This window comes from Furipterus horrens, unplaced genomic scaffold (assembly GCF_987537825.1).
Source record: "Furipterus horrens unplaced genomic scaffold, mFurHor1.1.pri manual_scaffold_8, whole genome shotgun sequence".
Lineage (NCBI taxonomy): Eukaryota > Metazoa > Chordata > Mammalia > Chiroptera > Furipteridae > Furipterus > Furipterus horrens.
In genome coordinates, this window is record NW_028327178.1 from 10,562,157 (window position 1) to 10,579,583 (window position 17,427).

The 17,427-nt window shown below is 43.4% G+C and overlaps 1 protein-coding gene across 6 annotated transcripts in view; it reads right to left on the bottom strand.

Moving 5' to 3' along the window:
- The window catches only part of ZNF532 (zinc finger protein 532), a 92,734-nt gene that overhangs the window by 21,136 nt on the left and 54,171 nt on the right, over positions 1 to 17,427 (bottom strand). For 4 of the 6 annotated variants that reach the window (XM_090285432.1, XM_090285430.1, XM_090285431.1 and 1 more), the window contains exons 5-8: positions 15,270 to 15,451; positions 11,024 to 11,200; positions 5,185 to 5,347; positions 1,308 to 1,589 (exon numbers count right to left, since the gene is read on the bottom strand). In XM_090285432.1, the coding sequence (XP_090141558.1) occupies positions 1,308 to 1,589; positions 5,185 to 5,347; positions 11,024 to 11,200; positions 15,270 to 15,451 (804 nt within the window). The remainder of the gene's footprint in view (positions 1 to 1,307; positions 1,590 to 5,184; positions 5,348 to 11,023; positions 11,201 to 15,269; positions 15,452 to 17,427) is intronic. The other 2 variants (XM_090285433.1, XM_090285434.1) reach the window with 2 other exon arrangements.

Below are 17,427 nucleotides of genomic sequence, written 5' to 3' on the forward strand. Positions count from 1 at the left end.
AAGCAATGAAATGGTTTCTTTAAAGTGTAATATCTCTGAGGTCCCTAATCAATCTCAGAATCACTACCAGTGGGAAATGCTGGTATCACGTGCCTCGGGATGCGCGCCCGAAAGAATACAGCGCCATGATGTATCCCTATCTAAAAATGTTCAGTCTGAATCTAGTCACATCTCTAAGAATTATGGGACAAAGATAAACAAACAATGTCAAAAGGAAGCCATTACCCAAATCCAGAAACCTGGGGGACATATATACACAATTTTTCCAACAACTCAATAGCACATTAAAAAATAAAACAGAACTGCTATAGAATTCTTAAGTTCTACAACCACCGAATGTAATTCAGACTCTTCTCTAGATCCTGACCAGAACAAATCAACTTTGAGAAAGTCATAATAATACTAAAGAATTATTTTGTTAGCTTATTAAGTCTAATACTGAGCATTAAAATTTTTTTCTTTGTTAATTGGAGATATGTACTTATTTTTAGAAGAGGAAGGACAGCCCTGGCCAGTATGGCTCAACTGGTCGGGCGTTGTCTGGCAAATCAAAAGGTCGTGGGTTCGGTTCCTGGTCAGGGCGCGCTGGGTTGTGAATTTGGTCCCAGTCTGGGCACACGTGAGAGACAACTGATTGATGCTTCTCTCTCACATCAGTGGTTCTCTCCCTCTCTGTTTCCCTTGCTTCTCCTCTCTCCCTTCCTCTCTTTCTAAAAGCAATGAAAAAATGTCCTCAGGTGAGGATTAAAAAAATTAAAAATTTAAAAAAGAGAAAGAATATACATACTGCAACTCAGATTTTTCAGTGATTGTGAGTTCTAGAGCTTCTCCTAGATTCTTTGAAGGATGAGGTCCCTCTTCCCACTACCAAACTCAAGAACTAATCGCGAAAGTAAAAATGCTACTAACAGTTTTTCAAAACATCTGCCTTCTTCCTCTCCTGCTGTCTTCCTTATTTGTCACAGGACTAAGAGGTAAGTTCCAACATTTTTAACTTCGGGTCACCTTTGTTCTCAGCTTCCTCACAAATGTGGTGGGTCACTCACTGCCAGCCTTGGGTGTGTAAGTGAAAGCAATTATTAGCAAAATCACAGAGCAAGACTGGAAGGACCTAGAAATGGCCATTTTAGAGTTAAAGAAACTGAGGTTCAGAGACACTGAGTGGTTTTTGAGGTCACCCTACTAATTACTGACAGAGCCAAGCCCAGAGCCCAAGCCCCGCAGGCCCGTCTTTCCTGGAGGTCTGTCCGCCCGTGCGCTTCCTTACACCAAGGGGGCAGGGGCCGGGGTGGGGCTTCCCCTCTTACCTTCCCATGCTCCTTCCTCACGTGGGAAATGTAAACGTCTCTTTGCGTGAACAGCCGGTCACATTCCCAACATGTCCACCCAGGACTGGCCACTTTCTTGGGTTCCAGTGATTTCTTCACAGGAGATGGAGATTTTTTTTCCAATTTCTCTTTCCCATTCATGGATCTGGCGTCCTCTTTGTTCTGATTTGCTGAATTCTGAGTTGCAGGCTTAATGCTCAAAGGCAAGTTTATACCCAAGTTGGGGGGCCCTTCAATACTTTTCAACGTTCCATGCATAGACTACGTCATAAAAAGAAAAGAAATATCTATCACAAATCACACAACTAAAAGAAGCACATGTGGACCATCTTAATGCACAGGACAATTAAATGTGATTTTATATTCATTCAGAAGTATTGTTTGTACGTCAACTAGATATAAATTTCTAGTTCCAAATTATTTTTGAAAACTTTTTTGTGGCACCTTAACTCTTTCACGGAAGATTTCTGTACTGAATCCAGGTTATTCCTGACACTCCAGTATAACACAGTGAATCTTCTCTATAACAGACCAACTCTGGGGAAAAACATTTTACTTTCACATGTTGGTGAAAGCAAAGACCCTTAGCTAACCAACTTCAATCAATATCGAAGACCAATAGCAAACCTTTCTCCCTCCCTTTCCTATTCTTGGGAGACTTGAAACAGTTTGGGGTTTTGCTGAGGTCTGGGGGTGTCACTGTAGTCTCCCTACACCCTACCTGAATCCATCCCTTCTGACTGATAGCACCCGGATTTATGAACTATACAACTCAGTCTCAAAAAGCCTTTTAAAACTGCTTAGCCACTTATTCTCACTAACCTCAGCAGCTATCTCCAAGTTAAAATCTCAGAATTTCCAATTTTACGGGGGTAAAACGAATGCATTTGATTCTAAAGACTGGCTTTTGGTTTTTGTTTTGTCTGTGTTCTAGAACCATGGAATTAAAACCACCAACCAACCAACCCAGGAAGCAAATAAATCGCTCTGTGTCTCAATAAACAATTTATCTTTGAATAAGGCCTCCTTTTATTAGCACTAGGCTGTGGCAACCTCCGGGTTCCTGAGCCTGCAGAAGGATAGGACACCATGTCTCCTGCCTGCGTTAGGTTAGCCATGCAGGCCTCCCAGGTTGGGGCTGCCTCCACCTTCCGCCCTGAGTGTCAGAGTGAGGGGCTATTATCCCTTCCACGTTCTCAAGGCGAGGTCTTCTCTAATCAGTACGAGAAGGAGCTAAGCTCCTCCCATGCTGTCTGACCCCAGAAGGGAAACGGGGTTTCTCGCATTGTCTCCTGAGCAGAGGTTACAGCTCCTCCCTGTAAATGGGGCCTGAGCCGCACGTCCTATGTTCCTTTGCAAAGAGAAATCGGGGAAGACATGCTGTCTCAATAGCGGAACACTGGGCTCTGGTCTCCTTTCTACCACGCAGGGTAGAGGTTTCGGGCTTTTTTTCAAAACACAGCCACATTTTTACGTTGCTGACCATTTAAAGTAACCCCCCCCACACACACAAAAAAAAAAAACAACAAAAACAAAACTAAGCCCACAAAATCTCCTAATAAGCTTTCAGTAAGTTTCTAGGCAAATGCATTTTTACTAACTAAAAAGGTGACAAGAGAGTGAAGTATTAAAGTATTCTTTTATAAAATAACCTGTCGTGCTCTAGAAACTACAGAAAAACAGACAAAAAAAGCAAAAATAAAATAAAATAAAAACCTGCTTTAGTGAGAGAGCAACAGAATGTGTGCCAGAGCGAGAATTTGTAACTTACACATTTTATTTTTGCATTGTAAGTAAAAATAAGATTGCTTATTTAAAACAAATCTTTTTAATAACAAACACAACTTCATTCTCTCCGAGTTGATTTCCAATACCTTGAACGACTGTAACTTGCCTACATGGAGGCCGGGGGCCTACACTGGGACAACCCGCCCTTGGCTGGAACTAAGAAACGACATGAACCGGATGAGACTGCGGAAATAGAGACCTTTCTTCAAAGAAATGTGAACGTGGAGAAACACTGTTTGTTCCTGGGCTCCTTCCTCTCCATTTCTTCCTCCTGAACACCGGGCAGTGCAGGTTCTGGGCAGATGTAAATGAGCTCACGAGAGGGGAACGTACCTTACTAACAACACGAACTGGGTGCCCCTGAGCCCTGACCTTCATTCCTACCCATCTCAGATGTGTAAAGGCGGGACGGTACTAAAAATGCACAGAACATACTTGAAATGGGAACATCAGGGAGGATTCACTCCCACTGGCTTCGTATCACGTCCCGTAAAAAGCCGGGGAATGAAAGCGATTCTTTCCTCCTTGTGGCCACAAGATCTTACCTCTCCTCTTCGGTCTCCGTTTCTTGGGACCTTGGATTCCTCCACATCCACTAATAACACAGGGACCACCCTAACCACAAAGTCGGTGACCGACCTCCAGCTACAAAGATGGGTTCCAGAAAGCAAATACCGTAAAGGCCTCTTAAGGAGCGACTTTTGTTCATGCCTCCCCTGCCCCATAGTGTATATTAGAAATATTTGGGTCTAATTCCAGTGTCCCTACGTTTTTACTAGCAGTTTTTAATTTTTCCTGATCATTCATTAAATAAATATTTATTGTCAATATAGTTTTGTAATTTTAGCAAAAACCTTTAGACTACCTTAAGAGAACTATTTTGTACTTAAAGTGGGAAGGATGAAACATACTGCCCGTGCACTTGATTGGCCCTAAGAATGTCACATGGCTACTCCCTTTGGCCTCTGATGTGCAGACCCCAAGACATGAGGTCCTTTACAGGAGGCAATTATGCCATGTGAGCCACATAGACTCAACACAGGAAATTCCAAGGATTAATAGTCCATTCATTCAGCTAAGATGAGAATAGACTAATTCGGACTTGATTTGCTCTTTAAGCTGACCTTTCTGTGTCCTGCATTAAAACAGAGGGAAAACTAAGAGAAAGAGATCGAAACCATGATAATATTGGATCTGCTGTTCCTCTTTTTAGAAAGTTAAATCACTTTAATCTCTGAGAGCTCATGGATACTCGCTCCTAATCACATGGGAATAAAATGCTTAACCTAAGAGGCTAGGACTAAGCTCAGCCCTTAGTGAGCTGAAAAGGCTGTGAAGAGATTTAAGTGTCCTCTTTGGGGGCTGAAGAGTTGGTCATCCAACCCGGACATTTATTCATGTCATTAACTGGACACCCACCCGGTGCCAGACACTGTGCTACATCCCGGGCTTTTCATGGGCAGTCTACATGCATCCTTGATAAAAGGAAAAAAAGAAGAAGAAAAAAAAAGACCGAGAAGTCCGGGGCATCGATTATAGTGCAAACAAAACTGCTGAATTTCAAAGGAAACACCTTCATTTTTCTAAATACACCAATATTTATACAAATTAGACAATATGTCGGTCTCCATTTCTAAATCCTATACATGTTTCTCTCACACATCAATGTTTTTCTTGCCCTATCTTTCTCCCTCCCTTTCCCTCTCTAAAATTAAACAAATAAAATGTTTTAAACATAAAGAAATCAACATCACCGTCATCATTTTCACCTGTGAAAAAAAAAGAACCCTAATAACTCTACTATGCTTTTTAAAATCAGTGCATGAGTCTGTTGCCTTGTGTTGATCTTTCCTGGTATGCAGATCAGGAAGGACTCAGGAATAAAAAGCACCCCTCGGTCTAGTACCCACGATGGCAGCATGGTGTAAACTGCTCATTACCAAGGACCAGCATCCATCCCGTCCCTCCACAGCCCCCAAGCTTTATCCTAAACTGCTGCTCCATCCTGACTTATGACCAGTGAATGGGTCTGGGGTTCATTGAAAAGACAGGAGAGAGGCGCACACACCTTGATATGGTCCATCATGAGTTGCTTCTGTGCATATAAAAGAGAACAGTCTGGACACTTGAAAACAGACACCTTCTGGTTTTCGATGTGTTGGTCAAAGTGGCGATACAACAGGGTTTGCAGGGTAAATACGGTGTCGCACATGGAACACTTATAGATTATTCTAAAACAGAGAAGTGATGGACATGTCAGTCGGCCCGCGTGGCTCCAAAGGAACTTTCATCTCACCTCAAGAAGTCAGGAGGCGGGCGCAGTGGGAGCACACAACCACAGTGGGAGAAGAACACAGCAGGTCAGCTTTGAAACACACTTTCGAAGGCAGCTGGCATCACTCAAGTGCAGGGACATCTTAATACTTTGGGTAAAGATTTAGGCACATTTGCTTAGATGTCTAAATTAATGACCACTGTATGACTTAAAGTTCGACAAGTGACATATTTTTATAAGGCCTCCACCTCTTAGTTACTTTCACACCCAGCAAAAGCACCCTTGATGCTCTTTTGATGAGCTGGGGTTTTTTTTTTTGTTGTTGTTTTAAGATCAGAGAGGGAACATGGCTCCAAAGTGGTACCCTAACCTGAAAAAGATTTTGATGAATGAGCTAATAAGCAGGCCCATACTCCACCCCCATAAGTGCACAAGCTCTAGATTGTTGCAAGTTTTCTTTTAGTCTTAGTTGCAATTTCACACTTGAATGTCAACACTCTGTTCTTAACACTGAAAGCCCTGCACAAAAGCAACATCCACACTGCAACACCTGAATGTCCACCAACTGTGCTTTAACTGGCTTAAAACCCTCACTGTCCACTGCAAACCCTTTCCATACCTATTGTGAACTACCAAGCAGCCTCCTTAAGCCAATTCCGCAGATTTAACCTTCAGAAAACTATCCATTCCACAAGAGCTGTCTGCAGGAGGGGCCATTCCTAGACTCCCAGCTACAGCCTTTCCCTCCAGTGAATTTGAGGGGTCCCTTGTGAACACATCTGTCCACAGTAGGGCACCTTGGTCTTTAGGGAGCCCCTAGAAGACCTGGGTCTCCTTTGAAGAATGATGAGAATAGACACAAAGCATCCTAGGGAGCAGCTTAGGAAAACAGCAGAGAAGCAGTGACTGAAGATCAAAGTCAGAGATGAAACAGGAAACGCTGAGGTTTCATTTGGTATTTCGGCAGCAAAGCTAAAGAACGGAATGCCTCTTGCAGCCACTCATCTTTCCTCTCGGGGTCTTTTCAAAAGAGCAATCAATTGCCACGTACCTTCAAATCTCACTTTGCATTTCTCTGTCCAAAAGTGACAGATGTAACTTTTTTCATTTTTCCTGTAAGATTAATAAATTTAATTGGAGTGAGTGACGGAGATTTTTGCAAGGTCTTGACATGCTAGCTTGGCACAGAGCACAAGTGCCCTTGATTGGGGCGGGGACGGTTTTTGAGGTCAGACAGCTGTCTGGTTAGACAGCTCCAAGGTGTCCTCATTAACTTCACCAGATGAGACAGAGGTGTTCATTTCCTCGCTGTTTGAAATGGCTTTGATTTTCAAACACCCCCCCCCGTAACATAGAAAGTTAAGTAAGAGCAACTGTGTAAAAAATTTAATTATGTTGCACACACAGACCAAGGACATGGAAGGATTTTAATGAAAATTGTAACAGGTAACGAGACAGTATGTGTGATGTGATCCCACTTTTTAAAGGAGTATAGAAAAGAAACACAAGGCATTTTTCTGTCATCATCTCTGTGGGGTGATAATATATGTATTCTTTTTATTGTTTTGCTTGTCTCTATTTCCTGATTTTTTTCTGAAATTAGGAAACAGCAATATGGAAAAAAAAATAGCCTGAAGAAAAGGAAGATTTACTAGGTAGGCTAAGAACTGTCTCACGATTCTATTCTTACTTTTTCAGAAATAACTATTTCATGAAAACACAGCACGGCTCATGTCATGCATGCTACGTTCCTTCGGAGTGGGGTCGTGCTTGGTTTGACTTGTCACCTTCTAGACCTTAATAGCAAAGAACATATAAAACAGCAGAGAATGTATTTACTAAGGCATTTTCAGAGGAAAAGGTTGCTGGGATTGTACCAGAATACTGACCCACTAATGGCTCAAAACACAAAGGGGACACGGGGATGCCAGCTGCACTGGATGATGGCGGTTAGTGACATCAAGGCAATAAGGACAGGTAGGCATGGTGTGTCCCCAATGTGACGCAATGAGAAGACTCCAGCCAAGAGTGCATGTCCCGCGACCAGCTGTGAGCAAGCAGTGACAGACGGGGCGGGAGGCTCGGCCTCCGAAGGAAAGGCTGGTACCCCCTGTTGGACGACCAGAGCCAGGGGGGAGGGCGTGGGGGTGGGGGAACTGAGTAACTGTCCCAGGTGGAAGAACACTGATGAGACAGGACAATTCCACGTAAAATGGGCTCCTGGATAGAATTACGGACCAGAAATTTTTTAAAAGACAGTCTCTGCCACTCGAGAAACATTCATCAGCTCCATGAATTGGATGGGAACATGATCAATACCAACTCCTGCCTGGGAGGCTGACTGGTGAGAGTCCTTTTGGGAGCAGAAGCAGAAAACACGCACAGAGTCACGTCACGGCGCCCCGTGACTCCCAGACAGGAGAAAGACAGGCATGGAGAGAGAAGGAAATGGAAACGCTGACAGCGGGGAGTCTGCGTGAAGGGGATGTCAGAGCTCTCCAGAGTGCTCTTCCAACTTCTTCTGCAGGACAGAAATGGTTAACCAATAAAAACACGGGTGCTCGTGTTAAAACAAAGCCCAAAGGAAGGTACTGTGAAGGTCACAGGAAGACATGGGGACAGAGGATGAAGAGGGAGCAAACACAATGGGAAACCACGGCAGCGTGCGCGGCAGCGGGGGCCGGCAGGGCGGTGAGACGCGTGTGCGCAGACTCTAAACGGGCGCAGCGTGGGCAAGAGACAGGGCAGCTCAGTGCGCTGGGTTCCCTGGGGGGTGGGGACGGCCAACCGAAAAGCGTGACTGAGTCCTAGATGTGATAAGGCTCCATGACCGGCAGAGTAATTAGACTAGAACCAGGGGGGAGGAACTGGCGTGGGCGGGAAGGGCAGGAAGAGAAGAAACAGAACGCTTAAACCAAATAGCTGCACTCAGCTCCGACTTGGAGCAACCAAAACCCTCCAGAAGGGAGGGCTGCCCCCGAAATGGATGTGAAAACAGATGGACAAAGGATTCAAAGCTGAAATGACCACCACAAACCTCCTCCATCACAAATGGAACCCAACTGGGTACAAAGCACTGTCCTGGGCACTGTCTGGCCCCCACACTTTAGCTGCCACTTCACAGAGGGACACTGTGGCTCTGATTAGAGAATGGGCTTGATGCCGTGGGAACGGTGGGAACCCCAGGGCCATGGCTCAAATGCAGCTCCAGCCAGCTCCCAAGGCCTCTACCGTGCTGCTACTATAATTCTGCACACGCCATTCCTTAGGAACTTGTTCAAAAACTCATATAATCTTCAACTCTGGAGTTCTCATGTACCCACTTATATTCATTCAGAGGAGGCAGATACAAGGAAGGCCCAATGCAGCCACAGAAACTGCTGTTCATCAAATGTCAAGGAAAATACGAAAATGAACAGACACAAAACAGGATCACCGGGAAATCCAGTCATGGTCCGCGAAACTGATCTCAAAGTACCCAGAAAAGGCTCAACTCTGTTCCAAGTTTCCCCTCCCCCCCAGGGAAGCGTGCCCGACCTTGCCGAGGACAGCAGGCAGGGGAACAGCACCTGGCACACAGTGACAGCACACCAACGTCTGTGAAACACCTGGTGTCACGCTTTTCAAACTGAGGTGGGGGTTGCAGGGCTTTATGGGAAGATTTTCAGCCTGCCCAGTGTTCTCGAAAGAAAATAGGGGTAGGGGGTCCTATACTGATCTTTAAAAGTTAATGGAAATACTTCGCATAATTTTGAATCATTTGCATAAAAACCACCTGTTAACCAAAAACTGCTAGGAGATTTCAATGCCTGAAGTTCCATTGGAGTGGGGCTGCCGATTTGCTTGGGCTAATATAAACAGAACACAGATGGATTTAACGTCAAAAGGAGGCTTTGGGGTCACATGTTGGCCAAACGGCGTTCCAGCAGGGCACGGGAAGCAGGGTTTACAGAAGCCCAAACAGGGAAGGGTGTCAGGGAACAGCGTCCTCAAAGCAGAGTGCAGTACAGGCGTGACGATAACAGAGCCCAAAAAGCAGCACCTGCAGCTACAGCCAGGCTGTGGGCGGGGCCTCGCTTTAGCCAGGCGCCCGGTCATCCTCCAGAGTCCATGCTGCTAAGTTCAAGTTCAATGGTTTGGGAGTTCTGTTACATCTGCAAATCTGTTTTAGTTTTATAGTTAAAACACAGTAATCGATGCCCATCTATAGGCTTGGCACTTGTTAAAGAACCACGTAGAAAAAAAAATGTTAAGAAAATACTGGAATTATATTTTCCTATACATTTCTCACATTTGAGGACTATTGTTTTAAGTTCTTAAAATCATTTGCTGCCCTGTATTTCCAAATAACACCTAGCGTTCCAGACTTCATATATATTTCAGTGAATACATATTTAAAATTTGAATGAAGAACCAAATCCAAAAATTTACTCAACTGGGGGGAAATGCCTCCATTAGTGTCCAAAGGTCTTACTACCATGAACACTGAAAATTAACTAAAACTCACTAATGTCCATCCTCAAAATTAACACACCAAGTTGTATATGGGATCTCCTAGATTGTAATTTGTCTCATTTGAGCATCTACAGAAATCAGAGTGAAGGTCCTATTAGAATGAAGGTCCATGTTACCACTTCTGCATGTGTGCTCCCTAAAACGTCCTTGACCGTGGGATTATGAGCAAAAACACAGCAACAAATGAGGCTGCCAATCGAGCCTCACATAATCATCAAATTCCACATTGCCATAAATAATACAGAAAAAAACAAATTTAACCTCAGGCATCTCACCAGTCATGTCCGAGTCCACCCGAGGGGGCGGGGGACCTTGGGAAGGGACTAATGTCACAGAGCCCCCTCAGGCTCCGGACACAGGGACCGTGTGCTCGGTAGGCGTTTCAATCACGTCACCTTGCTTTATCCTCACTCAAACCCTGGGATGTAAGCATGTACCCGCACTTGACGGGCGAAAAAAAGGAGTTTGGACAGGGTGAGTGACGGTCCAGGGGCACATCCAGTGGGTGGGTGGCGGGATTCTGACTCCGGTGCCCACACTCCCTGCTCTGTGCTAAGCTGCCTCTACTGTGGGCGGGCAGCCCATAATTGTCAGCTGAAGCACCACATCGTTATGAAAGGCACAAAAAAGTAAACGTTGACAAGATGAAGAGCGAGATTAAGGCAAAAATGAAATTAGTTTTTACTACCCAAGGACGTATACTGGTGATGAAGTTAAATTCAGTAACCAGCGACTCAAGTCTGCTTCATCTTATAAATGTTACCGTGAAAAGGCTGTGCTGTAAGAAAGAAGCTACAGAGAAACTGGAGGACAGGTCGTTACAGCTTTCCTAGAACGTGTTAAAATCATCTTAGGGAAAAGAACAAAATGATCAACAGTCACCTGTTTACTAAAAACCGAAGGCCAGAGCGTAAGTATAACAAGGGGCATTTGGGGAACAAAGGTACCACCTGGAAGGAACGGAAGGGTTGGGAAGCCATGAGCTGCGCCTCCCTGAACAACGGGGTCCGCCTGGTGGCACCGCTTTTCCTGCCTTCAGGTTGAGTCCGCGGAACTCCTACCTCCTCTCAGTCACTAACACAGCAGCGGAGTACAAGTCAAAGGCGGCACGACTTACTTTGGCTCTCCTATCTTGATGCCAGGATGTTGTGTGTAGGCGTGGGAGTGTGTGCTGGGGGCAGACTTAAACGCCATTGGACAAATAGGGCACTTGTAGAAGACTTCACAGTGAGAACCTTGAATGTGAGACTTCAGTGCGGCCACATCAGAGTACACAACATTGCAATGTACACATCTGTTAGGAAGATAAACACAGAGGCGTTAGCACGAGACCATTCAACACGGGCGACTTAACTGTGTCAAAATGGGTAAAACGAACACACTGTAATGGGCCCTTGGGCTTTCTAATAGCGTCCTGGAAGGAGGTTTCCTTTTTTTCTAATGATAGCAGATCCAAATATTTTTGTATATGTAAGAAGGAAGATCATGAAAAATAAAAATAAAACACAAATGTCCTGTTTCTTTGGAGCATCTTTGAAGTTTCTAGGCTTGGATGTCCAGATTCCAGACGGTGGTGGGACCGATGGGTCATGGGGCCTTTGTCAAGGCCATGAACACAGCAATATCATATGACTCTTGGCTTTGGGGGAGACTCTGACAAGCCAAATTGGGAAACTAGGGTCCTGCAGTTCCTCCCCACCCCCTCTACCCAAATGGCATTTCCAACGGAAGAAATCTTCACTCCCAAACCCTACCTGCCATCAGTGGAGGGGCACAGAGGAACAAGTGGGCACTGGCCCCAAAGCCAAGGCCACTGTTTGCTGGTGCACACTGGTGTGGTTAATGTATCTGGAGGTTACTGGGGTCCATTAGGTAGAGAAGGTCAACCACCTAGATTGTTTGTCCCCTGAAGTATAAATTTAAGTCCATTCCTTTTTGTTTAAGAAATGACATGAACGATAAACTTCTGAGAAATCAACACCTCTAAATAAATCACCTGTCTAGCTAACCTCTTTAGTTCCTTGATCAAATCTAGTCCTATAGAAACGAACTTTAAAATTTGGAGATACATTTCTCCCCAATCTCATCTTTAACACTCAAGGACACTCAGTGACCCTTTGAGGACCTAGTTGTCCCTCTCTGTTGACATCTGACTATGTGAATGGGAACATCAACTTGAGGAATGAGGACTGCAGACAGGGCCTGCTTTCTAGGAGGCAGTGTTCAGTGACTTTTAGATTAATCTAAGGTACTTCTACTCTTAGGTCCCCCCTTTTTGAATTCATGGAGGAAGTCCTAGTCAGAGGAGTGGCATGCTCAGAATGGTACGTGGTCTATAAAACACACCATATGAAGCTTCGCAAGCATTTTATAAATATCGTTATTAATGCATCAGAATTTTAAATGACTTAAAGCACAATGTTCAGCAGTGGACACACTAAGAACACTAAATAACAACAGGAGAACAATTAAGGAAGAAAGCCCCTCCATCCCATCTACTTCTATTTTAGGCAGTAAAGCCACCCAAGCACACAAAAGTTATTTTGGGTTAGCCTGGCCCTGTCCTGTCCTGAACAGGTTATTATCGAGCCTCTCTGGGCTGGTTGTTCATGTGGAAAATGAGATCATCTTTTTTTCAGTCCTTCCCAACCCTAGAAGCCTGGGATTCCTATGAAAGAAAAAGATTACATAGAACAAAAATAGATGGGTTACTAATGAAACAGAAGCATCCTCTACACCATGAGTCACCAACAAAAAATTTTTCCCATCAAGGGTAAAAGGGTGGTGTTCAAAGGGCAAAAGACCAAAGGGCCAAAAAGCTCATTCTCTGAAGTTGACTAGAGAGAAAGAATTAATCCTCAAGAAAATAAGCAGGACATTGAAGAATCTACAGCTAACGAAGTAGGCGGCTGAGGTTCGGTCCAAGAAGCATCATGGAGACCAAAAGAAAACCCTCTTTAACATAAGGAAAGAAAGAAGGGGATTTAAAAAGAACTAAGAAAAGAGAAAGTTGTAAAATATCTGCTGAAAGTGGAAAAACGTTTCAAGGGCAACAAGAGGCCGACAGTGAATGTAAATAGGACAAATAGAAGCAGAGTTTGAAGGGGTCACACAGGATGATCCCAATGCTACTAAAAATCAGGCTATTAATACACCTGAAATCCTTTGTGTTCTGGGCATCAATCAAGTTTCTCTTTATTTTTGAATTTAAAAAATATTTACAATATAGACTCCCATAATTCCCCTTTCTAGATTCAGATCCAATGGATCGAGAACCAGAAAAATTCAGAGAAATATTTGACTTTTACCCAATCAACCAGAAGCTAGAAGTGGCCCTCCTCAGTATGTGGGAGTAGGTGGGAAATGCAACCTGATCAGGAAGAGAGAAAAGGAGGCATACTGAATCAAAAAGAACTAAAGTAAGACGTGCGAGCTGTGAGGGAGATTCTTCTGCCTAAAAAACAAGAAACAAAAACTAGGGACCCAAACGGAGGGGAAACTATCCAACACCAAGGGCCGCGAAGCCCCAGTCAAATATGAGACTGGATAATTACTTAAAACAGCAGGAAAAAAACTAAGGTCAACTTATTTTCTATCATCTATAAAGGTAAACATGAACTTAACTTCAGAGTGTAAAAACATGTCATATTTTTACAGCTAGTATAAGCCTCATGTCTAGGGGAGAAAAAAAACTATACTAACCACAAAAATTTTAGGTAAAATTCAAGGCCCCAAATTTAAGCAACTCTGTGAATGTGGCAAAAAGGGGTGGGGGTGGGGGGGGCGGGGAGAAAAAGCAAAAGAAAAAACAAAAGCAAGGGATTGCGGAGCCTTTGTTTTAATTTAGGAAAGATACCAGGAATGGCTAAAATTATAGACGTCTTCCATTAGTTATTCCAAACTGAGTTTACTTTCATCACGTTAGAAAAATAAACTAAGCATCTGAAGAACGTGTGGCATCCGTGAAAAGACGAGCACTCAGAAAACGCTGTGAGACTGCTTTCTATCATAAAACAAAGACCCCGGTAATGAGTTTCCAGACATGGGGTAAGCACCAGAGTGTCACTGTGCGCCGACTCTGCAGAAGCCAAACCCCCTTCAGGGTGGAACCTGCCCACGAAGCACTCAGCAGGCATGCAGTTTGATTACCCTGTTCCCCCCCCTGACATCCCAGTGGAATGGAAGCAAGCACCCCACCAACGTCCTAGACAGGGCACCATGACACTAGAGAGAGAACATGAATTACCACAAAATTAGTAGCAGGACTGGTACCCAAAACTCTGGTTTCTTAACTTCCAAATCTAAGGTTTTCTACTAGGATAGATCCCAAAGTATTAGACATTTGTGCGTCACAGGTCTGGAGGCATGAGAGGAAAATATGAAGTAAGTCTCTCCCAGAGCCACCTGGGAATTGGGGATGCATTATGATGCATTAACTTCAGTGTAACTGAAATACAACTGTCAAATCATACCAACTGGGCTTCCCTTTTATAAAACATTGTAACTGTATTACAGCTAAAAAATATAATCACTGTATATTAACCGTCTAACATTCAACATACCAGGCAACCACGTAAGTTTAAGATAAACACACAATGCAGTAATACCTCTATTAACAAAGGTGCCGTGTACCAATGACAGGTTTTCTTGGTGGGCCTTCACTGGGTCAAAATAGAAAAGGCACAGGAATGCATTTCGGAAGGTCAAAGGGTGGAGAATCAAGTTCAAGTACATCACCAATCGCTTAAGATTTGTCAGATGTTGGGAAAGACGCATCTGAACATCTTAGGGGGCAGTAAATGGGGTCATAGTCAAGAGGTGTGAAGAGAGGGAGGAGCCGGGACAGAGGTGATGGAGAAGAAGGAATTGGGGAAGGTTGCCTGGGGTGGAAGGCTCTCCCACAAAGAGCCCTCTTAGGAAAGAACAGACGGCCAATCTTTTATCCCGCCAAAATGAAAGGTAGGAGCCATTGCACCCTCTCTGGTTTAGGGGAGAGGAAGGACTCAGAGGCCCAGACATGCACGGTGTTCTTGCAGGAGTTAAAATGCAGAGAAGAGAAGTACGCTAGAAAGGATGCAGAGAAAAGGCTCGAACAGTTGGTCAAAGCCAAACCCTGCCACATGCACACTTTTGCCTGGGAGGAGGGACTCCATCTACCTCAGGATCGCGTGGCTCAGAGGGCCGAGGCCACGCTAAAGGAGTCAAACAGACCAAGGCCACCGCAAGCGAGCTCAGCTCCCAGAGGACGTTCATCGGGGCACCGCTGTACGACCCCAAACACCAGGCGCACAGACCACTCCAAATGCTGTGCGGTTATTTAGTGAACGAGCTTTATTTGCACATTAAGTGAACGATATACTGACCGAAAACCAACTCTCCGCGTGTAGTGCAGACAGTTCTTGGTGACGTGGGTCTGGAAGTGCACCGACCTGCAGATGGCCCCGCACTCGGGGCAGGTGTAGGGAGATTTGTGCTGATGGATTCTCTGGTGGGATGCATAGCTGCACTGGTTGGGAAGCAGCATCTGGCAGATATTGCAAGTCTTCTAAATAAACCAAAGGGGGAGACAGGGTTGGTCCTACGAAGTACTTTCTAACACACAAAGTAGCTTGGTTAAACCTCAAAATTATTACACAGCGGTCATTTCAAATATGGCGATAATTGATTCTAAGCCCAAGGAAAAAGCAAACTTGAAAGTTACATGTTCAATGGAAAATTCCTTACCCTGTAAAATAAAAACACTATGTACTAAATAGTCAGGCTCATCCCAAAGTATGAAGAGAATGTCAGCTTTAGGCAGAGTTCCAATTTTGTCACCTTGGCATTTTGTTAAATGTAAAGAAGAAATATCAGAGAGGTATTCTTGCACATTCTGTTAGCAAATCAACATTAATGCATAAATACAAGTTTATGGGCCTCTATCTTGACAGTAGTCACAGTTCCCACAACTCAAAAAACTTTCTTCAAGCTAACAAAAATTAATTAGAGTCTAATCCAGTTTCTATTTTGTTAAGTCACTTCAATAGTTTGAGAGACAGGAATGCAAAATGGCCACAGCCATCAGATCTTTTTTGCATATTAATTGACCTTTAAATGGATGAGCTGGACATTACAGGATTTATAATTAAAACCAAGGAGGTCAAGTTCAGATACATGAAGTTAGATATTAAATTGAAACTAGATATAAAGCTTAAAATCTAATCATGTATGAAAATAAAATTGACTGAAATCTTCTTTGGAAAGGGCCCCACTTTAACTCACAAGAAAAAATTGAAGCACACTATTTTTCACCCCTTAGATGCAAGCACTAAAACATGGTCTATTTTTAAAACTTAAAGTAAACATAAACCGAGTGCTTACCGCTTCCATTCCAAATATAAACCTAACAGAGCAAAAGTAAAATGTGTTTAGATACTATTTGTATCTTCATGCAGCAAGTGTCTACTGTCTTCTAAAATGTACAATTTGCATTCAAGTCTGTTGTTTCAAAAGCCTCAAAATATAGACTCTAAGATTTAAAATGATCTTTTATGTTGACAACAGCATTAGGACATTTTTAAAAGATTTTTTATTCTTTTAGCTTTTGAATTAAGCCCCAAAATTAAGGTTTAAACTTCTGAGCGACTCAGACTAAGAAAAAGCAGAATCTCCCTGGAAAATTCTTTTGTTTTTCTCCTGAAAGAACTAAAATACAAATTTTATCCCACAAAATGTTTATTATAATCACAGAGTAAGAACATTACAGGCAGCTTTGATGAGGTTAGCATCATTAAAAAAATAGCATTCCTTTTCTAATAACAATATTCCAAAGGTTAAAACAAGCCACAACAAAGAAAACCAATCCACAGATTTGCAAATTAATTAAGAGCCTGCGGGCATCTACCTCATCACAGGTCATCATTTATTTCTCGGAGCGCGAGTCTTCTACTTTCACACAGTCATTAATCCCAGGCAGTGAATTGTAATATCTGAATTCCCACAGGCATCGTAGAATTTCTTGTACTTAACTTAGGAGTAAAATCAATATATTCTATACTAAAGTCAAAACAAATTTCATTCAGATAGATACTGACCCCGTGCCACCATAAGCCAAGCGATGAACTAAGTGCTTTAAATAAATACATTTCCACAGAACATCTCATTTAATTCTCATGATAATCTCAGAAGTAGGTAATATTATGTCCATTTTACAAATGAGGAAACAAGCTTTGGAGAAGTTAAAAAACTACCATGGCCCCACGGGTGGCAAGCGTAAGAACCAGGATTGGAACTGGACTCACTTCGTCCGAGGGCTGTGACGGGGCGCTTGTAAGAGGGTGTCATGGGGGACCCAAGGAATGAACAGACACAAATGCACAGAAGAAAAACTGTTCGCAAATACACCTGAATACCAACGATGACCAATGTTAGGATCAGAGGTGACCCTCTCCCTCCGCAGCTTCTTTTATCCAAAGAATGTGGTTATACTACTTTATAATAGGATAAAACAGCAACGAAAAGAAGGAAATCTACAATGGAGAC